This window comes from Tympanuchus pallidicinctus, unplaced genomic scaffold (assembly GCF_026119805.1).
Source record: "Tympanuchus pallidicinctus isolate F22 unplaced genomic scaffold, pur_lepc_1.0 scaffold42, whole genome shotgun sequence".
In the NCBI taxonomy this organism is placed as follows: Eukaryota; Metazoa; Chordata; class Aves; order Galliformes; family Phasianidae; genus Tympanuchus; species Tympanuchus pallidicinctus.
Genome location: NW_026294761.1, coordinates 1,208,062 through 1,232,827, shown reverse-complemented (window position 1 = coordinate 1,232,827; position 24,766 = coordinate 1,208,062). Strand labels below are relative to the sequence as shown.

The window sequence follows — 24,766 nt, the reverse complement described above, 5'->3', positions numbered from 1 at the left end:
CTCAGCACAACGCTGCCCTGGGATCTTCCCCCTTTCGCAGCCAACCTGCTAATGAGTCTTTGTGAACCTTGTGCCTTCTTACCTCTAATTGTACAGCCTGCTAGGATTTGAGCTCTGTGGACAGCCTCACATTTGGTTTAGAATTATAGGCTGAGTGGCTGTTCTCTCCTATTATTGTGCTGTCAATCTTGTATTAGCACATTATAATATGGTACACTGAATGCATCTGTTCTGTATATCACAAGTCCTAATTGTCATTTGTTGAATCACTTTGTCTTATATGATTGTTAAGCAATTATTTCATCCAAAGCGGCTTAAACTTTGATTACTGTATAGTGTTTACGGGGATCAAAGTAAAATCATCGGCTGCTTCAAACATTTTGCAGCTGAAACAGGCACAAGTGTCCATCCTGGACACGCAGGGATGCCAATACATAAGCAATAAGGAACGTGGATGTGATGACCTGGAGGTTCTTGCCATCTCTGTTTGTCCGGGGCGGATGAACGTCCAGCAAACGTGTAGGTAATGAACCAGATGCAAAGCGACGTTTCTGCCAGGATCACTCGTGGGGAGACACTCGTGGCACAGCACCAGCTGTCCCCTACAGTGGGGCCGGGTGCTGAGCACCAACCCCCCCGTTACACCAAGGTGCCCCATTGAAGAACCCCGCAGAACACAGAGGAAGGAGAGCCGCGTTTTGCTCAGGGAGGCACAGCAGGGCTTGCATCCTCAACCTGCAATCTGCAGCTCGGGTCAGCGGAGGACAGCGTGGAGCAACACACGGTTCTGCTTTTCCTCCAGCTCCAAGAGGCACTCTGCTTGCTCGCGGGCTTTGCCCCACCGCAGCACAGCCCTCTGAAGTGGGGGTGATGGGATGCTCAGGCGCCGTGGCGGGGCATGGGAACCCAAAGCAGGGCAGGAGGGAGGGTTTGGCACCGAGGGCTTGGGCAATCCCATAATATCTGGCTGACAGCGTGGGGAAGGAATGCGAGCCCATTGTTGTTGTTTTTTAAGTAGCCCGGACAGGATTGAGAGAAAAACGCTGGTGGCTCCTCAACCCCAGATGGTGCCACGAGCCAGCGAGGATGCACAGGCTGTCAAGAAAAATTCTGCTTAAAAACGTCTTCTTTAATGAGAGTTGAACGGAACCTGAGTGCCGCTCCGCAGCCCCTCGCCCAGCCAGCTGCAAATCACTGCTTGACACAACTGGAGCACGGCCCCACCAAGAGATTGAGCAGATCCTCTCCTCCCTTTGTTAGAGGCTAATGAATTGACCCATAGAAGTAATTTTCCAAATAATGGGCTGCGGACCCTAGAGCACAGAAATCTTTAAAAAGCAGAGCTGTCTCCAGATGTTCACAAAAGGAGGAGGGGGGCAGAAAGGGACGTGGCTGCAGCTCCGGGCCCAGAGCAGCACAGCTCTGTGCAAGGAGTTCTGCTGTGTGCACATCGCCCTTTGCACGGCTTCCAACTCGTCCTGCTATGGAAGGGGTTTTGAACGCATAGGATACGATGGAAGTGCACAGTTCTAGGAGGTCTCTTGGGTCGCAGCTTTGCCTGCAGAAAGTTTGCAGTCGTGCAAGGCTGATGGGGCAGGCTGGGGGGGAAGAGGGTTGTTGCAAAAAGCTCAAGTTTCAGAAGCTCTGTTGGAGCAGGAGCCACGAGGAAAGCTAAGATGGCCAAAAGCAACGACGCTGAGAGCCTTCGTAACCCACCAAAGTGCATTTGTTTGACCGATGGGGGAAGAGTTCATAGGATCATTAGGGTTGGAAACAGTAGATCCCAAGCCCAACCCATCCCCATTCATCACGACCCTCAGTGCCACGTCCCACAGCTCCCGATGGTGACCCCACCACCTCCCCAGATGCCCCATGCCAAAGTCCCACCGCTCTTCGGCAGGACATCGTCCCAATATCCAACCTGAGCCAACCCAGAGCATCGCTCCCAACCGTGAAGTTGTGCCCAACTCCATTTCCATCGCCGCTCTTCCAGCAGGATGCTGCCCTGCCCTTCCCCACACCGAGCCCCGAATGAACCTGAGGAAGTCATCAACCACGGCAGCGAGCGCAGGTCAGGACGAGCAGGTAACAGGTAGAGCAGTGAAAAGGCAACCTGCGAGCATCGCCGCGGGAAAATTGCTTTTTAACAAGCAGACAACTTCTATCAATAGCAGCTACCGTATGTTTTTATAAAGTGCAGAAATATGTTTTTAAAAGGCCAGTAAATAAAGTTCCTATCGATTTGATCTCAAGTGTAATCTGTTTTTCTGTCTGCCACCAGGAGTGGTAATAAAAGAGCATCATGTAAGGCGGCGTTCTGGTTAATGCGGCCATACATCACGGCCGGGGCCGCGCGCTCCGCGGCCATCTATCATTTTCTATCGGGATTGCTTAGCTGCAGAATTTATAAACCTGCCCCCAAATTGGTGCGACGTCCAATTTTCTTTTCCAATTTACTTTTTGGTTGAGCGAAGCAATATCGAGGCGGGACGAGGAGGCGCGTTTCCCATCTCTCCACATGTTGGGCTTTGGGACGCGCCGCCCCCCAGCCAGCAGGAGCTTCGTGACCACGGCCGGCACTCAGCCCCAGCTGCGTGGGACGGAGCAACAAGGCTGATGCTCGCTGCTTCGCTCACTGCGCCGGGTGAGCGCCCTCAGCACCCGCTGCAGGCCAGATGCAGAGCGGTTGAGCCTCTGAGCACAGAGATGAGCGCGGCGAGCGGCGGCCCAGAGTAAGGATGGGCCACGTCCTGCCGTCCCCATCAGAAAACGCAAACACGCTCTGCAGGGGGATCATTCTTGTGGTTGTTTTTCTTGACAAAACAAAGCGTTCTGAGGGAAGCAGACACTTCCTACGCGAGTTCTCATACCCCAAACCCAGCTTTTCTGCTGCTAATTTTGATGGAACGAGCAAACGAGCTCAGCCATCCCGTTACACCCATCCAGTGCCCATCAGGACCCGCAGTGCTGAGCGACACCACGCGCAAAGCGAGGTTTCCCTTCCTTGTAACTTTAATAAATGAACAAATCAACTGAGTTTCCTGGCCTTAGAAATCCCACCATAGGCACAAAAAGCAAAACGCTCCTGCGTGTGCCTCGGATTCGGCGTGGTGGAGTCGTGCCTCAGGTCTGCCCATTTCTGGGTGGAATTTTGGGGGGAAAAGATTAACGCTGGAGGTGGTTTGAGGGAAGGAGCGCCTTCACAGCTCTGGGAGCAGGGAAAACATTTCTGTGGTCAATATTTGTGTTCTCATAGAGAAACACCGAAGCGTTTCACCCAAAGCTTTTCAGCATCGATGTGTGGGAGACGATGCAACGCCACCCAACCCCTCACCCCAAATTTACCCCCTGTTAATTGCGTCTCCATGGCGCGAAACACACCGAGCTGGGGCTGCGTTGGGCTGGGGGAAGGCAGAATGAAAGCAAAGCAAAGGAAGAAGCAGGGGCTGTGTCCTCAGATGACACCCGAATGCAATGCGCTTGGAAGGGATCGAGCTCCCAACTCTCGCACGGCAGCACACAGCAGTGGGTGGCTCTGTGCACAGCATCCTCTGCCAGCTCTGGGCCTCTTTCTTCCTTCCTTTCTTTCTTCCTTTCTTTCCATTTTTATTTTCTTTGAATAGGCAGACATCCTTAAGACAAAGTTACGCTCCATTCCATGCGATCGACTTTGGGAAGAGACTCCTTGGATGCCGACGAAGCAGATGGAAGAACTGATTCCTGTCACTCTGAGATGCTCAGCGAGTTCCGTATCCCCTGCAGCTGTCGGAGCAGCTGTCGGGATGCCAACAGAGCGAGCTGGGACACCAACTCGGGGGCGAACCTCAGCAAGACGACGCCACCAACCCTCAGGCTGCCACCCCAAGGGGGCGACCCCAAGCAGGCAGTCCTATCGTAGCACGCAGAGTCGGGCAGTGCTCCCCTCCCGGCGCGGGGTGCAGCGCCCAGGGGTGCCCACCCCAACGGCGCTCAGCTCGAAGTTCAATGCTGCCATCTGCTGGCATCGCTCGAACGCAAACCGGCAGCGCTCCCTTCGCCCCGTCGGGACGCGCCGCCGCCAGCATCGGCCCCAGGTCGCGCTGCGCTCCTTAACCCGGCTGTGCGGGAATGGAAACACCCAACCAGAGCTGCCTCTGCGTTCAAAAAGCTCGAGAATGTTTGTATATTTACTGCTTTTTCTCTGCTGCCATCAATAAAACAGAGCGGGTTTGCCACCCCCACGCCCGAACACCGAAGCCATGGGGAAGAGTGGGAATAAGCATCAAATCATCCCGATTTCGTGAAAAATGTTAGTAATAAGAAGCAGCAAGCACGACCTGAGCAATGATAGCATTGCAGGGGAGCAATGGCAGGACCCAGGCGGCACTCACCTTTTTGGCCTGAGGGTAGAGGACCTGGGGGCTGCCCCACTCCCTGCTGATGCGCCAACGGGACTGGTGGCAAGTGGGGATGTAGGTGCAGCCCACATCGCCCAGCTCTGGGTAGATGACTTCTAAGTTGCCTCTGGGGAGAGAAAAAGGGAAAAGAATGGGTCGGGTGGCACCACGCTGTGCAGGGGGTGGGTTTGGGTCAGCACGAGGCAGGAGCTCTGGGTTGCAACCTGTCACCACGGACAGCTTGCTGTGCAGCCTCCCATGCTGTGAGCGAGGGGTTTGCCTCCTTTCCTCATCCCCCCCAAGCAGCAATAATTGAGCTTTGAACACTCAGGATGGCTCAGGTTGTTTCCAAGAGCTTCCAAAGCCTTAAAATCGTGGCCCTTATGGCTGAACTCAAAGACTGAAGACAGGGAGCAAAGCCATCCCTGCTCCCCATTGGGCTCTGAGCTGCTTCTCCTTCCTGTGATATGTAAGCAGAGCTGAGCTTCGGGTGGATTTTGGGTACAGACAGCGCAATAACGGGTCAGATACCCCCAGCTTAGACTTGGAACAATTTCCCCTTCCCACACAGCACAGGAACAGAGTGCCTTGAGGCCCTGGCAGGAGGGGCTCTGGAATCTGCAACCCCAAGGGCTGCCAAGCAGCTTGGGGCTGACCCTACAGAGGCCAGGAGTTCAAAGCAAGGTGCTTCCACTCTGCTTGCACTCATCCACAACCTTCTATATCAGTCACATCCCATCCCAGGAGTGTTTTGAAGGCAGCAATAAGGAGGTACGTAACTCAGAAACCCCCAAAGGAAGGGATTGCACATCTCGTGCAAGCAGATTCCTGCCAGTGGGGAGGACAGCAATGGGTATTGATAGACCTGGGGGGGAGGATGCTGGAAATGGCCGCCCCATGGGCTGGGGGAGGAGCTTTGGAAGGGGATTGCTCACCTGCAGAACTCGCTGTCCTTGCCGCTGAGGCTCTGAAAGGAGCAGATGTGAGAGGGTTCATCCGGCCACAGCATCTGAGGGGCAGAGAACCCCGGCAGGAGAGCAGCCAGCAGCACCGCAGCCAGCAGCCCCATGCTGCCCTGAGCAAACAAAGGACCTGGTCAGTGGGTCCCACCAGGACGTGGCACCACGCTGTGGCTCAGCTCAGTCCCCCCTTGCTCCCCTCTGAGCTATTTTCCTGATTTCTACCAATTCCACATCAGTGATGCCCAGCACAGACTGCGCCTCTGGGGACCCCGTGCTCAGGAACCCACTGTCACCTTCACCTGTGTCACAGGGAAGGAACAGAGACCCGGTGCCCTTCCTACAAAGAGGCTTGGCCGTGGCCCAGCCCTGAGCCTGGGGAGGGCCAGGTTAGAGGGTCTGTACCCCACAGCCCTCCCCATAGCCCCCAAAGACCCCACAGCTCAGCACTCACCCGTGGGCACGGAGAATGGAGCAGCAGCTCCGTGGTTACCGTGGAGATGGGAGGGATGCCGGGGTTGGAATTGGGGGTGTGACAGCATAGGAAGGAGCAGCTCATCCCATAAAAACCCCCAAAGCATCACAGAAACCAGCAGTGGGTTCCATCCCCCCAACCCCACGACGGCTGTACCCACATCACCTCACCTGGCCCCAAATCCCCAAGCTCTCCCTGGCCCAATGAAAAGGATGTGACCCAACTTTCCCCATCGCCCAAATCATTTAGGATGAGGCAAAACAAACACGAACCCACTGTCAGTTGGGAGCGGGGATTACAGCACAGTCGTTACATAATGGAGCGGCCGCACGCAGAGCGAGCACAAGTACAGCACCACCATCATTATGGGCAGATAGAAAGCACCGGGCTCAACTAATTAGAAGCAGTAATGGATGGGGAACGACCCGGAGCTTTGGGGGCTAATAGCTGTAAGAGGAAAGCAGAAAAAACATCCGCTCTGCAGCTCTGTCCTGGATTGCTGCAGGCACAGACATGGGTCACAAAGAGCTTCGCTTGGAAGGAAGATTCACGATGGCAAAGCATCAGATTTTGGTATTTCATCTGGAGAACCATAAAACCAGCACTCGGGGCACGAGGAGCAGTGCTGCTTCATCGCAAACTGGTCCTGCAGCAGTTCCATGGGGAAAGCCAACACAAAGCGGGCAGGATGCACCCCGAGCAGCCCAGATAGGGGCATCCATAAGGGCACTCATCAGCCAGGGGGCCAGAGAGACCAACCTGGAGCCTCAGAGCAGAGCAGCATCAGCAGAAAAGGGTTTGCTGATCACTGAGGAGCAAAGCGCTCTCCAGGGACGCTCTGCAAGAACACCCCAGGGAGCAGCAACCTCTCGCAGCAGATAAACGCGGCTCTCCCTCTCCAAAGCTATTTGCAGAGTAATTACAGAGATCCTATTTCTCCAGCTCGGGAGCTGCAGAGCCAGCAGGAAGCCCCCACGGAACAGCCCGATGTCAGCAGGCAATAAAACACACGGGGACACCACGGTGTCAGAGCATCTCCCACTAGACCGCAGGGCCAGCAGAGGGCTTGCAGAGCCGCCGGGCCCCGGCAGCAAGGAGCCAAACACGTGCCGGCAGTTCGTACCACTCTGCCACCCCTCAGAACATCCTCCTCCGTGGGAAAGCACGCGCCGGGCCGGGCCCCGAGCACAGCAGCAGGATGCGTGCGTGCGGCACGTTGCAGCTCCTGACTCAGCAGCGCAGGGTGCCAGGAATGCCGTCCTTCCTGCCGCTGGGAAGCTGCCGGCACGAGGCTCCCTGCGCTGCACCCACTGCCTGCACCCCGCCGCTGCTCCGTCCCATGCAGTGGCGCTGATGGAAGCCCTTAGAATCATAGAATCATAGAATCACCAAGGTTGGAAAAGACCTAAAAGATCATCCAGTCCAACCGTTCACCTATTCCCAATAGCTCCTACTAAACCATGTCCCTCAATACAACATCCAGCCTTTCCTTGAACACCCCCAGGGTCGGTGACTCCACCACCTCCCTGGGCATCCATTCCAGTGCCTGACCACCCTTTCTGAAAAGTAATACTTCCTCATGTCCAGCCTGAATCTCCCCTGCCGTAGCTTGAAGCCATTCCCTCTGGTCCTATCACTGATGACACGAGAGAAGAGGCCGACCCCCAGCTCACTACAGCCTCCCTTCAGGAAGTTATAGAGAGCAATGAGGTCTCCCCTGAGCCTCCTCTTCTCCAGGCTGAACATTCCCAGCTCCTTCAGCCTCTCCTCATCAGCCCTGTGTTCCAGACCCCTCACCAGCTTTGTCGCCCTCCTTTGAACGCGTTCCAGGGCCTCAATATCTTTCTTGCAGTGAGGGGCCCAAAACTGGACACAGCACTCGAGGTGCGGCCTCACCAGTGCTGAATACAGGGGAACAATCACCTCTCTGCTCCTGCTTGCAACGCTGTTTCTGATGCAAGCCAGGATGCCATTGGCCTTCTTAGCCACCTGGGCACACTGTGGGCTCATGTTCAGCCGAGCATCAATCAATACCCCCAGGTCCATTTCCTCTACGCAGTCCTCCAGCCACACCGCCCCAAGCCTGCAGCGTCGCCTGGGGTTGTTGTGGCCGAAGTGCAGGACCCGGCATTTGGCCTTGTTGAAACTCATCCTATTGGCTTCAGCCCAACTCTCCAGCCTGTCCAGATCCCTCTGTAGGGCCTCGCTACCCCCAGGCAGATCCACACTTTCTCCCTGAGGTTTGCACTGATGCTTGTGCCAAGGGTTCTGCGTGGTGCACAGTGAGTGGTGCTCCCTGCACATGCAGCAAGCTTTTCAGCACTTCAACGAATGCAACTCAGATGCTGCAGGAAGAGCTGGGCTGGATTTCTGCCTCGGTTTCCCCAGAGGACGTTGCTGACACTCATTTAGTGCTGCCCTGGGAGCAGCTCCAATTCCTACAGTCAGAAATGCATTGGTTCTGCTGCTCAGGGGGACTGCATGGAGGTGGCAGTGCTAGGGAAAACTGGGGAAATCCCCTCCACTGTGCAGGAAGATCCTTTCTCAGCCCTTTTCATGGCAATCACAGGAAGCACAAAGCCACATCCTGGCCCCCAGAGCACCTCCGCTGTGCCTTGCCCACACTGCAGGTTTTCTCTCTCTTCCTAAGGCCTACCCACAGCCAACACCCCATTTCCAGCCCCATTTCCAGCCCCATTTCCAGCCCCATTTCCAGCTCCACAGGTGTGGCCATAGGGCTGCCCCACTTCGCCGCCACCAACCCACTTGCAGTGCTTTGTGTGCAGCACAAAGGTTCTGTGTAAGGGTTGGGAGGGTTTAGGGTTTCTGATGGTAGAACACCTCCCCTGAGCGAGTTCAACAGCCAAACCCACGGTTTGGGTCACTGCAGCCTTCACAGGAAACCTTTCTGGGATCACGGGGTGGACGCACAACGCTGTGAGGTCGCTTTCTGTGCTCTGAAGCAGTTTGCTGTGCTTTGTGCATCCCAAGAGGGCACAGCGCAGTGCGAGCCGAGCAGCAGCGCACACCCACAGCAGCACTTCTGCTTCAGCAGAGCAGCACAGGAGCACAGCCAGGGGGGGTGCAGCCCCCAGCCTGGCATCAGCCCATGGAGACGCAGCCCTGTGGGGGCCTCAGCTCTGCAGCAGGAGCACGTTGCACCCCTGCAGCACCCCACGCTGCTCCAAGCCCATGCAGAGCCGCTCATCCCGGCCCGCTTGCATGATGCACAAGCCAGCACTGCTTTCACAGTGGGTTTTGCAAGCAAGATGCGTGGCTTGACGAGGGGGTCACCCATCTCTCCACCCCATCCAGAGCACAAGTGTGCTCACCCCATCCCTCACCCCATCCCCAGGCTCCTCTCCGGTAGCCAAAGCACATTTTGGGGAGGATGCACCACGCACAGCCATGTTTGCAGGAGGAGGTGACCTTGGTGGCAGCAGCCCCACGCTTGCACACCAGCTCCCTTTGCAGCACCTGGCAGAGCCCTTGTGACTGCACTGAGCTGCAGCTCTTCCCAGGGAAGAGAGCTTCTATTTCGGGAAGAACGTTTGCATTTGACCTACATTAAGTGCATGCATTTGGCAGTCGCAAGGCAGGAGCTCGTCCCCCTGCACCAGCAGCTCTGCAGCTGCACCAGCAGCGTGGATCCTCGTGCAACCAGCTTGCACCACCGCTTGCACGCTCCGTTCTGCTGCAACCCACCCACGGCTTCAGGCTCAGCCTTTCGCACTCAGGATGAAGGGAAAATTGCTGCTTTAAGCAGCACGCCAGCACGATATATATATATGCATTGTGCAAGCCTCAGGTGTTGCTCCCACCCACACTCCTATGGGACTTTGCGTGGGCCACCGAGGTGTCACCTGTCCCCAGCCGAGTGTTTTCACCCCTCTGCCCTCCCCACGCTTCTCTTTGGCGCTGCACCTTTGCAGGAAGGGGGAGGTGTGTCCTGATGCCTCGTGGGTGCCCTAATGCTGATTACAGCTCTGAAGGGATGACAGTGAACCCAAACACGCAGCGCTGCTGGGTGACGCTCGTGGGAAAGCCCTGAGGCTGAGGGGTGACGGGGTGAGGAAGGAGCAGCCCTGACTCAGCCAGGTGGGGGGGGGAACCCTACAAATGTCTCAGGGCTGGGGGGGCCCCTCTGCTCCCCATGCACAGGGACCTGCGTGGAATTTAGGGCAGCCAGGCAGGGAGGGCTATAAATATCCCCATTTCAGACTCAGCTGTGTGCAGCTCTTCAGCCCCCCAGCTCGTTTGCTCTCTGCGGCCCAAAGAGAAGGGAAGCACAGCCCGGATGTGGGGTGTGAGCCGTCCCCTCCTTGTCTGCGAGCAGATGAGTTACAGGGGTCCCAACCCCCAGCGGAGACACCATTAACCCTTGCACCAATAGACTCAAACTGCACCAAATTGGCTCAACCCTTCCCCTGGCAGCTTTAACCTGGCTGCCACTGGGGTTCACGCTGGTTTGATGGGCTCAGCTATGGGTCTTCCTTAGGGAAATGCTCCAGGACGTCCCCAAAACCAGTGCTGGGTACCCACAGTCCTGCTGAGAGCCCCCTTGCTCTTCCCGGCTCCCCCCCTTCCCAGCCGTTTGCTCCCTTCTCAGCAGACAGCCCCCAAACCTGCTGCCACCCCCACCCAAATCCACGCTGCTGGACCCGACGGGTGCTGCCGTGAGCCCACCCCAACCCCTTCCAGCACAGCACCAGGCACTCAGCACCATGACCACACGGTGACCCCAATGTACTGCTATCAGGGTGCACAGAACCCCTGCAGCTGCCCCCCAACACACCAGGGAAAGCCCCCCAACCCCCCTGCCCTCCCACCTACCGCTCTGTGTCCCTCTGTGTGTCTGCTCCCAGAGCCTGGCGCAGCCCCAGCCCCGCTGCCCGGCCCCTTGGCAGCATCGACCCCAGGGCTGTGCCAGCACAGCACCACCAGGGGCAGCCTGCAGAGGCTGGAACCCCACAGAACCAACCCCAGAACAGCTGGAACACGAGCAAACCCTACAGATCGCACACTATCCAGCCCCACGCAGGGCTCAGCGACCCAGCAGTGCTCCAGGAGTGCAAAACTCCACGGCGGGTCACCTCTATCCCCTCCTCCTGCCCCTCTGTGTGCCCCACACAACCTGCAGCCCATCGCTCCATTAGCTCCCTGCTTTCCCATTGACTCACCAGTTGGTCCTGCTGACTCAGCCCTGCTGACAGTGGTCATTTCCCTGCTCCTGTGGTTCCCATTGACTCACCAGCACTTCTCCCAAGCTCACCCTTTCCATTCCCATCCTGTCACCCTTGGGCACTTAACACAGCCCAGCCAGGTCCGTGCCTCCCTTCTGCCCAGCGCCGCACCATCAACACCACCAAGAGCGTCCCCACCATCGCCCCCATCCACACTCTTGGATTTGGGCACAAAGGCTGCAGGGAGAGCTTGGTGGGGGCCAAGGGTTGCTCACATCTCTCACTCTGAGCACCATCTGCTGTGCTGTCTTTGCAGGAGCAGCGTGCATTTTGCAGAAGGAGCATTCTGCGCTGTGCAGAAAAGGCACACAGTGCAAAACTTGTGTCTACTCCATGCCTCTAATGCATTCCTCCGTGCATTTCTCTCCCTAAGCGCTCCAACTTCAACACAGAAACTTAGGAATGAGGTCGAGCAACCATTAGGAGTGTTGGGGAATGGGAAAGTTTGCATTTTTCTCCCTGCTTTTTCTTTCAGGGAGCCGTGTGAGCGCAGGCCCCGGCGTGCATCGTGCGTCGGCGCACCCAGAGAGTGGAAAATTCCTGCCCGGTGCCGAGCGCGGATTGCGGTCCAACAGGTTTGTTTGAGCGCCGGCCCCTCCGGTTGTGTCAGTGCAAAGAAAAAAAAACCTCATCCCTGGGGCATTCGTTGGGATCACATGGGTGAGCCTATAAAAATGATCCCTATCGCGACGGGGCAGCGCGCTGCTGGGAGAGCCGGGGCACAGCCAGCGCCTGGATACACACAGGTAACTGCCGCCCGTCCGTCTGTCCTTCCAACTATCTGTCCACCCACCCATCCGTCTGCCTGTCCATCCAAGCTCGGCTCCAATAGAGGCGAAGAGTCTCGGCCGACCCAATGGGTTTCCTCCATTCTTTGGGGTCGGCAGAGTGGGGTTGGAGGTGGGTGGCTGGGCTGGGGCGAGCGGTGGAGGTGAGGGGTGGCTTTGGAGTCCCCCCACTCTCCTGCATCCCTGCTGTGGGGCTCTGTGAGCCCAGGAGTTTGCTCCAGCTGTGCTCTGTGGCACCTCTGCTCCTCATCCTATGGTCTCCATTTTATGGTCCCCATCTCACAGTCTCCTTTTTATGGCCTCCACCTTTCGGCGTCCATCTGAGGGTCTCCATTTTATGTTCTCCATCCTATGGTCTCCATCTCTCTCCATCTCATGGTTTCCATTCTCTGGACTCCGTCTCATGATCTCCATCTCATAATCTGCATCCTATGGTCTCCATCTCATGATCTCCATCTCATGGTCTCAATTTTATGTCTCCATCCTATCATCTCCTCCTCACGATCTCCATTCCATGATCTCCATCTCACAGTCTCCATCTCACGGTCTCCACTTCATGGTCTCCATCTCTACCAGAGGCTGTTGCTTAGGAACAGGCTCCTTCCTTTCTGATTTTCTTCTATTTGTTTTTAATATGGAAATGTGCAGCCCCCCCAGGCCCTGAGCCACGCTCCTGGGGGTGCGTTTGGGATGCAACCAACATGAGTTGATGCAGCAGATTTGGGATGGGGCATGGGAACCCTTCTTGCAGGGTTTCAACCCCTGCAAACTGCAGCAACACCCCCAAATGCACCCTAAGAATGGACCCCTCAAGGCTGTTTGCTGGGGGGTTTTTCGCTGGCGACGTCGCCGATTTATTTTGCACTGTGTGAGGGGGAATGGGAAGCAGAGAAGCCACAGGATGTGTTGTGAGAAGGGGAGCTTTCCCCAAATAGAAGCTCTTAACAGCTTCTGCACGAGGCGTCAGTGACTCCTAATGCTGAAGGGGGGGGAAATGAGTGCTGCACAAAAAGCTGTGCCTATAAATGCCCACAAATTTGGGGCAGGGGGGAGGCAGCAGGGCGTGCGCATCAACAAAACCTCCCAGCTACGGGATGCAAAATCCATGCAGCAGCACCAAACCCATCAGACAACACCCCACCACTATGGGGTGCAAAAGTCCTGCAGAAGGACGTTGCGTGTTGCCTTGCTTTGCTTCCTGGTTGCCAAAGATGCCTCCAGAGAGCCCCGCCAGCTCCAGGCTGGGGTGAAGGGGGAGATGTGGGGGTTGTGTAAGGCTTTCCCTGGAGGGCAGCAATCCTTCTGGGCTTAAATATTTATAAACCACGTGGTGAAGCCCTGAAATTCTGCAGTATTGAGGTGGGATGAGCCCCAAGCCATGAGTATGGTGTGGCTGGGAAATGGGATCCAGATGGGCCCCACAGTGTGGACACAGGGAATTAATTCTGGGGAAGCCCCAGCTTGGTGGGACAGGGGATGCAGTTTGCAGAAATGCTCTTTTTGCTCATTTTAGGCCTTTCCCCTGGCCAACGAGGGGTGTGAGCGGGGCTGGAAATCCTTGGGGCATTCCCTTTGGATAAGCAGAGCCCTGTAGCCACAAGCTGCAGGGCTGAGGCTCTGTGAGCAGGGCTGATTCCAACAGCGATTCCAATCTGGCAGCACAGCAGCGTTTCCTGCTCCATGTGCCAGGAGCAAAGCTCAGCCTCACCCCACCTCTGCCCAGGGGAAGCTCAGCCCTGCGCTCCTTGGCCACGGCTCGGCTTTGCTCGGGGTGCTGGGATGTAGGGGAGGCAGCGGAGATGCTTTGGGTGAGAGACCCCCCTCCCCACAGCATCCCCCTCCTTGGCCATGTCACCACGCCGTGGTTTCCAGCCTCGGTGTGGGGGGTGGCAGCGTGCAGGAGGTGAATGCTTTCACTCAGCCCTCCTCTCCTCTCCTTGCAGGCGCCGCCGAGAGCACGAGATGGACCCCAAAGGGAAGGGCAGCCCCACGGTGACAATGACAGCGTTGGCACGCAGCCTGTAAGTACTGAGCCCCCCCCCCTGCACCACTGCTGTGCTTTGCTCTTTGCTCCCGTGCAACACGTGCCACCCTGCTGCAGGAGGGCAGAGCTGGGCTGGGTGCTGCCTGCAGCAAAGGGAAGTGGTTGGGCCCTTTGGCAACGCTGTGCAAATGATGATCCCCGGTCATACAGAGCCCACAGGGTTCTGGGAGTGCTGCTCCTCAGCCCTACAGAGCCCATAGGGTTACCTGGGTGCTGATCTGCAACCCTACAGAGCCTATAGGGTCACGGGGGTGTTGCTTTTCAGCCCTACAGATCCCATAGCGTCTTAGGGATGCTGATCTGCAGCCCTACAGAGCCCAGAGAGCTATAGGGGAACTGAGCCTCATTGGGGAGCATTAGGACTCTGTAGGGTTGTAGTGGTGCCGACCTCCAGCCCTACAGAGCCCATAGGGTTCTGGGGAAAGGCAATGCTGGAGCAGCATCTGCACACATCCCAAAAACCCAGAGGGGTTCTTCAGTCCCTTCTGGGAGAGGAAATAGGGGAAAAAAAGAGGAGTGATGTCAGCCCTACTGCTTGTGGGGTCAGCAGTCTGCAGGGGAGCAGCGGCGATGACGGAGGAGCAGACTGGGATCAGTTCAAGAGGCTTAAATGGGAGCAGCTTTAATTACAGCTGGAGGGGATGCAGAGAGAGGCGAGACGGGCTCCTCCCCACACCCCACAGCCCCGTGATCTCCATGGGGCTCCAGCCATGGGCCCCCCCAGCCCCGCTGGCCCCGCTCGGTGCCTCCTGCCGGGGCGGAGGTTGGGAGCACGGCCGCCTGTTTTGCCTGGAAGTCACAATTGTGCTTTTGTTTTTGCACGGAATCTTGTTGGGGGGGGGTGAAGGGGGAGTGGAGGGGGGGAGGGGGGTCGTTTAGGAATTTCTGACCATAACGCCGCCAGGAACTTTTTATGCCACAATTAAGCACCTGCTACAGCAAATAAAGCCAAATCATGCGGCTGGCAACCAGGCTGCACACTTCCTTTCCCCCCCCCCCCTCCCCCCGTGACCCGCTCGAAAGGAGAAGAAAAGCAAAAGGCTGCAGCTCCACAGATCCCATTACCAGGGACAAACCCACAGCCCCCCAAAAATCCCCCAAAGGGGACCCCCCTCCCCCTCCTTTCCCCCCAGATAAGAGATCCCATCTTCTTCTGCTATGGAGAAAGAGATCCCTGAGCTGCAAGTTAGGTGAGCGGGGGGTGAAGGTGAGCACTGGGGTTTGGGTGCTGCTGATGCGACATCAGTGCCAACCCCGTGGGTGACCCCAACACCCTAACCCTATGTGTGACCCCCAACCCTATGCAAAAGGAGCAGGACCCTGAGCAGAGCGCTGTTCCGTGCAGAAAAAAGAGGAGGAGGAGGAGGAGGAAGAGGAGGAAGGGGGGGATGCGGGGGGAGGATGGAGGGCATCACATGATGCGGATGTACGGGGTCAGAGCGAGGGGCCGGGCGCTTTCGCAGCAGCCGCGCAGCTGTGATGATGACTCTTGAGTTTTTCCGCTCTGGGTTTATAGGGATTGGGGTGAGGAGGGGGTGGCGATGGGGGGATTTGAGGACGTGAAGGCGTCGTTGCAGTGTTTTAGGGGGGGAGATGGGGGTGCAACCCCCCCTCGGCTCTGCTCCCCCCCGCTGCTGGGAAGGGGTCACCTCTGTGGTCCTCGTAGTGTGTGGTTACCCCCCAGTTCTGTCCCTGCTGTGCAGTAACGGGGGGCAAGGTGGGGTCCCACGGACGGGGGGTTATGGGCACTATGGGGCGCTATGGAGGGGCTATTGGTGGGGGGGTTCCCATAGAAGGAGGTTTAGGGGTAGGATGGGGTCGCATGGAGGGTTCGGGGTCAGACGGGACCCCATAGAGTGTGGGTGTCAGACCCCTGTGAAGGGGTGAGGGTACGATAGAGCCACGGAGAGGATTTGGGGGGGGGGGGGGGGTCTGTGCAGCGGTAGCATCCTATGCAGGTGGGTGCAGGTGGGCATCCTATGGGGGTCACGGGGGCACACGGCTCTGCGGGGGGGGGGTGAGGGTCCGGATGGGACCCCACCCCCAAAAACCTCCGGTCGCCCCCCCCTCGGGGCTCGCTCTCAGCCAATGAGAGGCAGCGGGGGGGCGGGGCTTCGCGGGGCCGCTTGTTTTTTGTGAATGAGAGGCGGAGCGGCCCCGACTGCAGCGCGCGGCTCCGCGCAGCGCTCCGCGCAACGCCGCCGCTCGGCGCAAAGGGCTCCGCGCAGCGCTGCGCACCGCGGATGCGGAGCTCGGAGCGGCCTCGGCGCCGCCATGGGCCTTAAAACGCGCAGCTCAGCGCGGGGCCGCGCAGCTCCGATCCGCGCAAATTACGCCGTGATCATGTCAGGGGGGCTGCGCCCGGCCCCGGCCCCTGGGAGCCGCCGCTTCGTCTGTGTTGGTGTAAGTACGGACCTCCCCGTCCGCCTCCGCGCATCCTTCCGCTCGGGGGGAAGGAGAGGGGGGGGCACAGCCGTGGCCCGGCCCTATTGCGGTGCCCCCGGTCCGGCTGTTCCGAGTCCCCCTCCCCACCGCCCCCGGCCCCGGCCCCTTTGCGATCGGCCCCGGTGCTCCCTGCACTTTCGGCCCTATTGCGGTGCTCCCGGGCTGAGTCCTCCGCGCACCCCCGGCCCCATAACAGCGCCCCGGGCCCGCTGCTCCCCGGCCCTATTGCGGTGCCCATCCGGACGCTCGGAGCACGCCCTGTCCCTATTGCAATGCTCTGCACCCGTTCCCCCTTTGCAATTTCTTGCATCCCCAGCCTGGTTTCTCTGAGCAGCCCTGGCCTCATTGCAGCGCCCCGGGCCTGCTGCTCCCCGGCCCTCTTGCAGCGCTTATCCGGATGTCCTGGCCCTATTGCAGTGCCTATTACACCCGTTCCCAACAACCCTTCCCCTTTTGCAATGCCCCATACCCGCTAATCTGCGTGCTCTGAGCACCCCTGGCCCTATTGCAGTGCCCCAGTCCCGCTGCTCCAAGCATCCCAGCCCTATTGCAAAGCCCCAGTCCTAATGCTTTGAGCATCCCCAGCCCCGTTCAGTGCCCCCCATCCCGATGCTCTGAGCGCCCCCAGCCCTCTTGCAATGCCCCCACTCTGTTTTAGGGGCTCTCCTCCCCTCGCTGGGTGGGATGGAGGATTTTTTTTGTTGCTAGGCAACGGCTCCCGGGGGTGATGGTGCAGTTGCTGTGGCAACCGCAGGTTGGGCAGCATGGAAAAAGCAGTTTGGGGTGTTTTGTTTTTTAGGAGGGGGTGTATTGGGGGCCCACGGTTTGGATATGGGGCAGATGGAGCATTGGGGAAGGAGTTTGCAGGGGGCAGCTGCGTGTGCTGGTGGCTGAATTTGGGAACCCTATAAATAACTGCTGCAAAGCTCTGTGAGTCCTGAAACCCCCCCTGGGGACCTCCTGACCCCATAGAGCAAAGCTCTGCTCCAAGGGAACAAAATGGGAACCAATCTCCAGGAGCTACTGGGGCAGCAAGCAGCATGCCCTGCATCCTGCCCCCTTTTTGCCGTGCCCCCAAGGAGCATCTCAGCTCCCTAAAAGCAGGAAGGAATGGGGCTGATGGTGGCAAATGGGGAAGTTTTGCTTTGAGGTCGGCCCAGAGCCACCCGGCTGTGATGCTTTGGGTTCGTGCTGCATCCCTGCACGGCCAGGTGTGTGCAGGAGGGAGCTGCTCACATTGCAAAGTCCTTGCCTCCGTTCGGAGCTCCCCGCGTGCAGCGCCGGTTGCCATCGTTACGGGGTATTTTTGCTCCAAGGTTTTGTGCTGGTGGTTTATTATAGCATCTCAGGAGGGGGTGACAAGGGGGGAAGAGATGTGCTGCTTTGCAAAGTTCGAAGAAACTGGGATCTTTTTATTTTTTTGTTTCTCCTCCTCATCCATCAGTTTCCTCCGTGGGCATCTCCTTCATCCCAGCCCGTGTGCTCCAGGCATCCCCAGCCCTATTGCAATGCCCATTAGGATGCACGGAGCACTCCTTGGCCCTGTTGCAATGCCCCCAGCCCCAGTGCTCCCAATATCCTTAGCCTTATTGCAATGCTCCTCCGGATGCTTAAAGCACTGCCTGGCCCTACTGCATTGTCCCACCCCCATTCCCAACGTTCCTTCCCCTATTGCAATGCCCCCACCCTCAGGCCCAGTGCTCCCCATCCCCACTGCAGTGCATGGAGCCCCCCTCGGCCCTGTTGCAATGCCCCACATCCGTTCCCTGCTGCAAGGAGTTAATTCTTGCAGATTTGAGCTCTGAACGGTGCTGCTGCTGTGCACATGGGCCTGCAGGATGCGCGCGCTTTGCATTGGGTTCACAGCTCCGTGCTCCTCGGGGGAGGTTTCATGTTGCACCTGGTGCTGGGAGGAAATGCAATGAGCATCTTTGCTGCTGTGGGTCAGAAGCAGGAGCAAACGGGGTGGGAAATTGGGGGGAGGTCGGTGCTGGGGGCGCAGAGCCCTGTGCTCACTGTGCATAGAAGCGATAGGGGTTGGCGGTGCTGCTGTGCGTGCTCCCATCTGGAAGCTTCGCTTGCAAAGGCTGGGAAGGGAGAAAGGGGAAATAAAAATAAAAAAATAAATAAAAGCCTCATCTCACATGAACAAGCATGAGAGAGGGAGAGGGAGGGAGGGAGGGCATGTGTCTGACGCGGCACAGCAACGCACGCAGCCACGAGGATATTAAATTTTAAAGGGGACAGGCTGGGATGCGTGCAGGGAGGAAGGAGGCAGCCGTGCTTGCTGGTGGCTGTGAGCATCCTCTCGTCGCTTCTTCCCCCCCAGGTCCCAATTAATGGATTCTGACATGGATTATGAGAGGCCAAACGTAGAAACTATCAAGTGCGTCGTGGTCGGGGACAACGCGGTGGGCAAGACCCGGCTCATCTGCGCCCGCGCCTGCAACGCCACGCTCACCCAGTACCAGCTCCTCGCCACCCACGTGCCCACGGTGTGGGCCATCGACCAGTACCGTGTGTGCCAGGAGGTGAGGGAGCGACCCCGTGGGGTGGGGACGGAGCTGGGGCTTCCCCGTGGGGTTTCCTCCTCTGTGTCCTGAGTTCAGTGGCAGTGGTTCACCATGGTGGCAATGGTCCCTTTGCTGGGATGGTAAAGAGGTGAGGGACCGGCCCCATGGGATGGAGCTGGGGCTTCCCCGTGGGGTTTACTCCTTTGTCTCGAGTTTGGGGACAGTGGTCCCCTTGGTGGGATGGTCAGGAGGTCCGGGACCAGCCCTATGGGGATGGGGCTTCCCCATGGGATTCATTCCTCTGCCCCTTGGTGGCAGTGGCCCCTTGGTGGGATGGTCATCTTGGTGGCAATGGTCCCTTTGCTCGGACGGTAAGGAGGTGAGGGACCAACCCCGTGGGGATCGGGATGGAGTTGGAGGGTAAATTCCTCGGGGAAAACTGACATCGTCCCCTCGGTGGGACTGCCCCATTGGTTGGATTTGGGGACTTCCTTCACGCAGAGCTCCAGGATTCACAGTGTTTTCGTTGCCACAGGTGCTGGAGCGCTCGCGGGATGTGGTAGATGATGTCAGCGTGTCCCTGCGGCTCTGGGACACCTTTGGAGACCACCACAAAGACCGGCGCTTTGCGTATGGCAGGTAGGGGAGAGGAGAACCCCGTGCTGAGGTGGGAGGTTCCATCACCCGGGTGGATCTTGACCCTTTTTTCCCCCTCTCAGATCCGACGTCGTGGTTTTGTGCTTCTCCATCGCCAACCCCAACTCCCTGCACCATGTGAAGACCATGTGGTACCCGGAGATCAAACACTTCTGTCCCCGCGCGCCCGTCATCCTGGTGGGCTGCCAGCTGGACCTGCGCTACGCCGACCTGGAGGCCGTCAACCGGGCACGGCGTCCCTTGGCCAGGTGGGAGACGTCCGTGCCCCCGAATCCTTTCTCCTTGCCATGCATGCAGGGAGGCCGTAGAATCATAGAGCTGGAAGGGGCCGTCTGGTCCAACTCCAATGAACGGGGAAACCTGCAGCTGGGTCAGGTGCTCAGAGCCCCATCCAGCCTGACCTTGGGTGTCTCCAGGGATGGGACGTTATCTTCTTTATTAGACGAGGTTTCTTCATCACCTTCATGATTTCCTCTTCTCCAGGCCAATCAAACCCAACGAGATCCTTCCCCCGGAGAAGGGAAGGGAGGTGGCCAAAGAACTGGGGATCCCCTATTACGAGACGAGCGTGGTGGCTCAGTTTGGCATCAAGGACGTCTTCGACAACGCCATCCGTGCCGCCCTCATCTCCCGCCGTCACCTGCAGTTCTGGAAGTCCCATCTACGCAACGTGCAGCGGCCCCTCCTCCAAGCCCCCTTCCTGCCCCCCAGGCCCCCTCCGCCCATCATCGTGGTGCCGGATCCCCCGTCCAACAACGAGGAGCACCCGGCCCACCTCTTGGAGGACCCCCTGTGCGCGGACGTCATCCTGGTGCTGCAAGAGAAGATCAAAATCTACGCTCACAAGATCTACCTCTCCACCTCCTCCTCCAAGTTTTACGACCTGTTCCTCATGGACCTGAGCGAGGAGGACCAGCAGAGCAGTGCAGGGCATGGTTTTGGGGTTGCCGTCACCGCAGCGGCCGAGAGGATGCTGCACCAAGAGGAGAGGCATCACGGACGGGATTTCCTCCTCCGAGCTGCGAGCTTTGATATCTGTGAAAGCACCGAGGAGGGCGGCTCCGGCCAGCGAAAACCGTGCCTTAGAGCCTCCACCAGTGATGGGATCCTACGGGGGAACCGCTACGAGAACGGGGAACGCGGGCTGCGACGGGGACGGGACCTCTCCTCTTGGAGCCGGGCCTTCATCAGCATCCAGGAGGAGATGGCCGAAGACCCGTTGACCTACAAATCCAAGCTGATGGTGGTGGTGAAGATGGATGCTTCCATCCAACCGGGCCCTTTCCGGGCCGTGCTGAAGTATTTGTACACCGGGGAGCTGGATGAGAAGGAGCGGGACCTCATGCACATCGCTCACATCGCGGAGCTGCTGGAGGTGTTCGACCTCCGCATGATGGTGGCCAACATCCTCAACAACGAGGCGTTCATGAACCAGGAGATCACCAAAGCCTTCCACGTCCGGAGGACGAACCGGGTGAAGGAATGCCTGGCCAAGGGGACTTTCTCGGGTACGACCCCGTCCCCTTCTCTCTTGCCCGTACCAACGCTCTGAGACGCCGTGTGCTCTGCCTTCCTTGGGATTTTGGTGGTGCTCACTTACAGCGTTGTGTTTCTGGGTTTTTCACCTCCAAGCTCCATCCCAGGCCATGCAACACCACGTTCTCCCTCTAGTTGAGTTGGTTCACGTGGACAGACCAAGGGGGGCTGCGGGAGCCCTGGAACAGCCCAGAGTAGAGCAGAACAGGGGTTGCTCGTCCTTGTGAGGAGCAGGGAGGAGGATGGGGACATGCTCTGCAGTGTGTGGGTGAGGCTTTTCTCCCCGAGTTTTGCCCTTTGCTTTCCAACACTGTTCACCTTGGGAATGCCCTCGGGCAGGGCTGTGCACGGTGCCGTGGGTGACGTAGCCCTTCCCTGAGGATGCTGGAAAACAAACACATCCGTAGGGCAGAGTACAGGGCCGTGCGTTTGTCCTTCTGTCTCCTTGCCTTTGGTGGTGTCCTGTGGTGGGGATGGCTGAGCCCTGTGTGACAGGGCCGTCCCTCTGCTCACTTGCAGATGTCACCTTCGTGCTGGATGACGGTGCTATCAGTGCCCACAAGCCCCTGCTCATCTCCAGCTGCGACTGGATGGCCGCGATGTTCGGCGGTCCCTTCGTGGAGAGCTCCACTAATGAGGTGAGGATGCACTCAGAGAGGGTGTGGGACAGCCATGGGGTGACCGTTGGAATCATAGAAGCATTTAGGTTGGAAAAGACCTCTGTGATCATCAAGTCCAACTATCAATGCATCCCCACCGTGCCCATAGAATCATAGGGTCATAAAGCTTGGAAAAAGCCTCCAAGATCAAGTCCAGCTGTTGACCCATCACCACCATGGGTGTGATTCTTGCAGGTGGCACTTCCTTACACCAGCAAGAGCTGCATGCGGGCCGTGCTGGAGTATCTTTACACGGGGCAGTTCAGCTCCAGCCCTGACCTCGATGACATGAAGCTCATCATCTTGGCCAACCGCCTCTGCCTGCCCCACTTGGTGGCTCTTACCGGTGAGTTGGTGCCCCCAAAACTTGGTGGCAGCTCTCTGATCACCCCATCCCAACTGCCCCCCCTAAGCCCCTGTGTCACCCACAGAGCAGTACACCGTCACCGGGCTGATGGAAGCTGCGCAGATGATGGTGGACATCGATGGGGACGTGCTGGTGTTCCTGGAGCTGGCACAGGTAGGTGGGATGGGATGAACGAGGTGGGGGTGACACCGCCGCTGCGGAGAGGACGGCAGGATCGGGTCCTTGATGCCCGCGGGGATTGGGGATCTTGGGATGGATGAGGTCCCCACGGTGGCTCTGACGCGTGCTCCATCTCCCGCAGTTCCACTGCGCCTACCAGCTCGCCGACTGGTGCCTCCACCACATCTGCACCAACTACAACAACGTCTGCCGCAAGTTTCCCCGCGACATGAAGGCCATGTCGGGAGGTGAGCGCGGTCGGTGTGGGGCGGTGGGGACTCTGGGGACACCCGGCGCTGTGCTGACCCCCGATGTCCCCGCAGAGAACCAGGAGTACTTCGAGAAGCACCGCTGGCCGCCGGTGTGGTACCTGAAGGAGGAGGACCACTACCAGCGGGCCAAGAAGGAGCGGGAGAAGGAAGACTACCTCCACCTCAAACGGCAGCCCAAGAGGCGGTGGCTCTTCTGGAACTCCCCTTCCTCCTCTCCTTCATCGTCGGCGGCCACAGCCTCCTCCTCTTCCTCCTCCTCCTCCTCCTCGGCTGTGGTTTGATCCTTGCTGCGGCTCCAGGAGATGAGGAGGAGGAAGGCCGCCCGGCGCCCGTTGGGTGCCACCAATGGGTGCCCCCAGGAGATGGAGGGAGTGCATCCCCACAGCGAGGGCTCTGCTGTCCACGTGCCAGCGCCGGGACTGGCACAAAGCAGCAGGAGAAGAGGTGACAGGAGCGCGAGGGCTGTCTGGTTTTGTTTTCATTCATTCTTTCTTTCGAACATCAACCGCATGAGGAAGAAGAAGAGAAGCGTCCTGCTTCCACCTTTCAGTTGTAACCAGGAGCTGCAGGGTAGGGTTGGGTTTTGTGGGATGCCATCCTGCTGCCCCTTGGACTTGCAGTAGGGTGAGAAGGGAGCCCGGTCCCCAGAGGACCAAGCAGAGGATCCTACTTGGCTGCAGGAGCCACGCACCGCAGCTCCATCCGCTTCCATGGAGGGCCGTCCCAGTTTGGGCAACTGCTGGGAAAAGGAGCCCCTCTCCTCCACCTCTCCCTGTGGAAAGTTTGGGCCTCAGCAGTGCAAGAGCCCAGGGTGCACACGTTTCACCAAAAAGAAATTTGAAGCAAAAAAAAAAATTATATATATATATACATATATATATATATATATAAGACCACCAAAAAAGCCAAAAGAAACCACCAACCCCCACCCCCAACACCCAACCCCACGCTCCCAGCCTGGGAGCCGAGCCTGCAAGGCTCCGTTGTAATAAATGCTATTTGAAAAGCCCAGCGTAGTCCCTGTGTGTTTGGGAGGAGCGGAGAAGCACCGCAAGGATGCAGCCCTTAACAACCCAGATCCCGTGGCAGCGATGCTCCTGGGTGATGCTCTGTGTCACCGCTCTTTTTGGATGCTCAGCCGTGGATGCGGGAGCACAGGAGCAGATGCAGCGGGTGCAATGCTTTGCAGCAGGTAGGATGAGGTTTTGTTCCCTTTGGAAAGCATCCCCACCGTGCATGTCCTGCAGGAGCTGCCCCTGCTGGGTTTGCATGCAGAGCACAGCGCCAGGCTGTTGTCCCCCTCCCTGTGCTGGCAGCTCCTGCTTTGGTTGCTTGCAATGAGAAATGCCTTGCATGTGATCCAGCAGGATGGCTGGGGGCAGCTCTGGGGTTTTTGCAAGCACCGCATGGATTTGCATTGCAGCTCCAGCAGCACACAGCCTGTTTGCACCAGGGACCGAGCTTGCAGCCTCCTGCTTCTACAGGCAGCTAAAGAGCATGGGACCCGTGGCAAAAGCAGCAGAAGTTTGCTGCTGAGGACCTGCAGCAGCATTGCTGGTGGGGATGCAGAGCTCTGCAATGTCCAGGGCATGCAAAGCCAAAACGTAACGGCAAAGCAAAGGGGAAAAAGGGATGAGAAATCAGGATTGTTGTTTTTAAATTTATTCTTCCTTCATAAAGACACGTGTAAAAAAAAATCCTGGATAAAACTAACTGGCTGGGCCAGAGCTCTGTATAAAAACACACCATCACACATAGTAAAAAAAAAAACCAAAAACAACCAGCTATTTTTATATTATAAGTTAACGTATGTACGCGTTTGCAATTAATAAATACATAAATACAAAAGTTCTGCTGGTATTTGGCACAGGGCTGGAGAGGATGGAAAGGGGCGCAGGGGGGGCTGCCCACAAAGCTGCGCCCGCGCAGGGGGAGCTCCAGGTTGGGCTGCAGCTCCATCGCCCTGCAGCACCTCATCCCCGAGCTGTGCGCCGTCCCCGCAGGTGGAGGAGCAACCCAGCCAGTTGGGGGCCCCCACGGCCCTGGCAACGGGAGTGAGATGAGCCGCCCTTATTTCAGCCGCCTCAGTGCCGACGAATCGCGCCCGCGTCGCCTGCAGTCATAGAATCGTGGACTTGGGTTGGAAGGGGCCTTGAGGATCGTCCAGTTCCAACCCCACTGCTACAGTCTTGTGTCTACTGCTAAGGGCAAGCAGAACTAGCTACAGATGCAACTCTAAATAGATCGTAGGGGGTAACCCAAGAGCCCCAGGG

General features: G+C 57.9%; 2 protein-coding genes across 6 annotated transcripts in view; one reads left to right on the top strand and one right to left on the bottom strand.

The window, feature by feature from the left end:
- The window catches only part of PEBP4 (phosphatidylethanolamine binding protein 4), a 56,358-nt gene extending 45,347 nt beyond the window's left edge, over positions 1-11,011 (bottom strand). The window contains exons 1-3 of one of the 2 annotated variants that reach the window (XM_052701975.1): positions 10,991-11,011; positions 5,312-5,451; positions 4,371-4,503 (exon numbers count right to left, since the gene is read on the bottom strand). In XM_052701975.1, coding sequence (XP_052557935.1) covers positions 4,371-4,503; positions 5,312-5,445 — 267 coding nt within the window. In that variant the 5' untranslated portion in view covers positions 5,446-5,451; positions 10,991-11,011. Of the gene's footprint in view, positions 1-4,370; positions 4,504-5,311; positions 5,452-10,643; positions 10,698-10,990 lie in introns of those variants that run through there. The other variant, XM_052701974.1, reaches the window with a different exon arrangement.
- A 743-nt stretch (positions 11,012-11,754) lies between these two features.
- On the top strand, positions 11,755-24,341 carry RHOBTB2 (Rho related BTB domain containing 2). 4 transcript variants are annotated; one of them, XM_052701978.1, is made up of 11 exons: positions 11,755-11,799; positions 13,785-13,862; positions 18,660-18,861; positions 19,379-19,482; positions 19,563-19,748; positions 19,984-21,008; positions 21,556-21,674; positions 21,891-22,041; positions 22,127-22,215; positions 22,364-22,469; positions 22,545-24,341. In XM_052701978.1, the coding sequence occupies exons 2-11, from the start codon at positions 13,804-13,806 to the stop codon at positions 22,772-22,774; spliced, it is 2,271 nt and encodes a 756-aa protein (XP_052557938.1). In that variant the 5' UTR covers positions 11,755-11,799; positions 13,785-13,803; the 3' UTR covers positions 22,775-24,341. The 4 variants fall into 4 exon arrangements, with proteins under 4 accessions (XP_052557938.1, XP_052557937.1, XP_052557939.1 ...); XM_052701977.1 differs by lacking the exon at positions 11,755-11,799 and adding an exon at positions 13,536-13,649; XM_052701979.1 differs by lacking the exon at positions 11,755-11,799 and adding an exon at positions 13,540-13,649 and having other exon boundaries at positions 13,763-13,862.
- Positions 24,342-24,766: the final 425 nt, after the last annotated feature.

Excerpts from the sequence above, each read along its gene's own strand:
- RHOBTB2 (XM_052701978.1), top strand. The coding sequence starts at position 13,804 with ATGGACCCCAAAGGGAAGGGCAGCCCCACGGTGACAATGACAGCGTTG. Across the intron at positions 19,749-19,983 it reads GCACGGCGTCCCTTGGCCAG|GCCAATCAAACCCAACGAGA; the intron begins GTGGGAGACGTC and ends CCTCTTCTCCAG. Across the intron at positions 22,042-22,126 it reads CCACTTGGTGGCTCTTACCG|AGCAGTACACCGTCACCGGG; the intron begins GTGAGTTGGTGC and ends TGTCACCCACAG.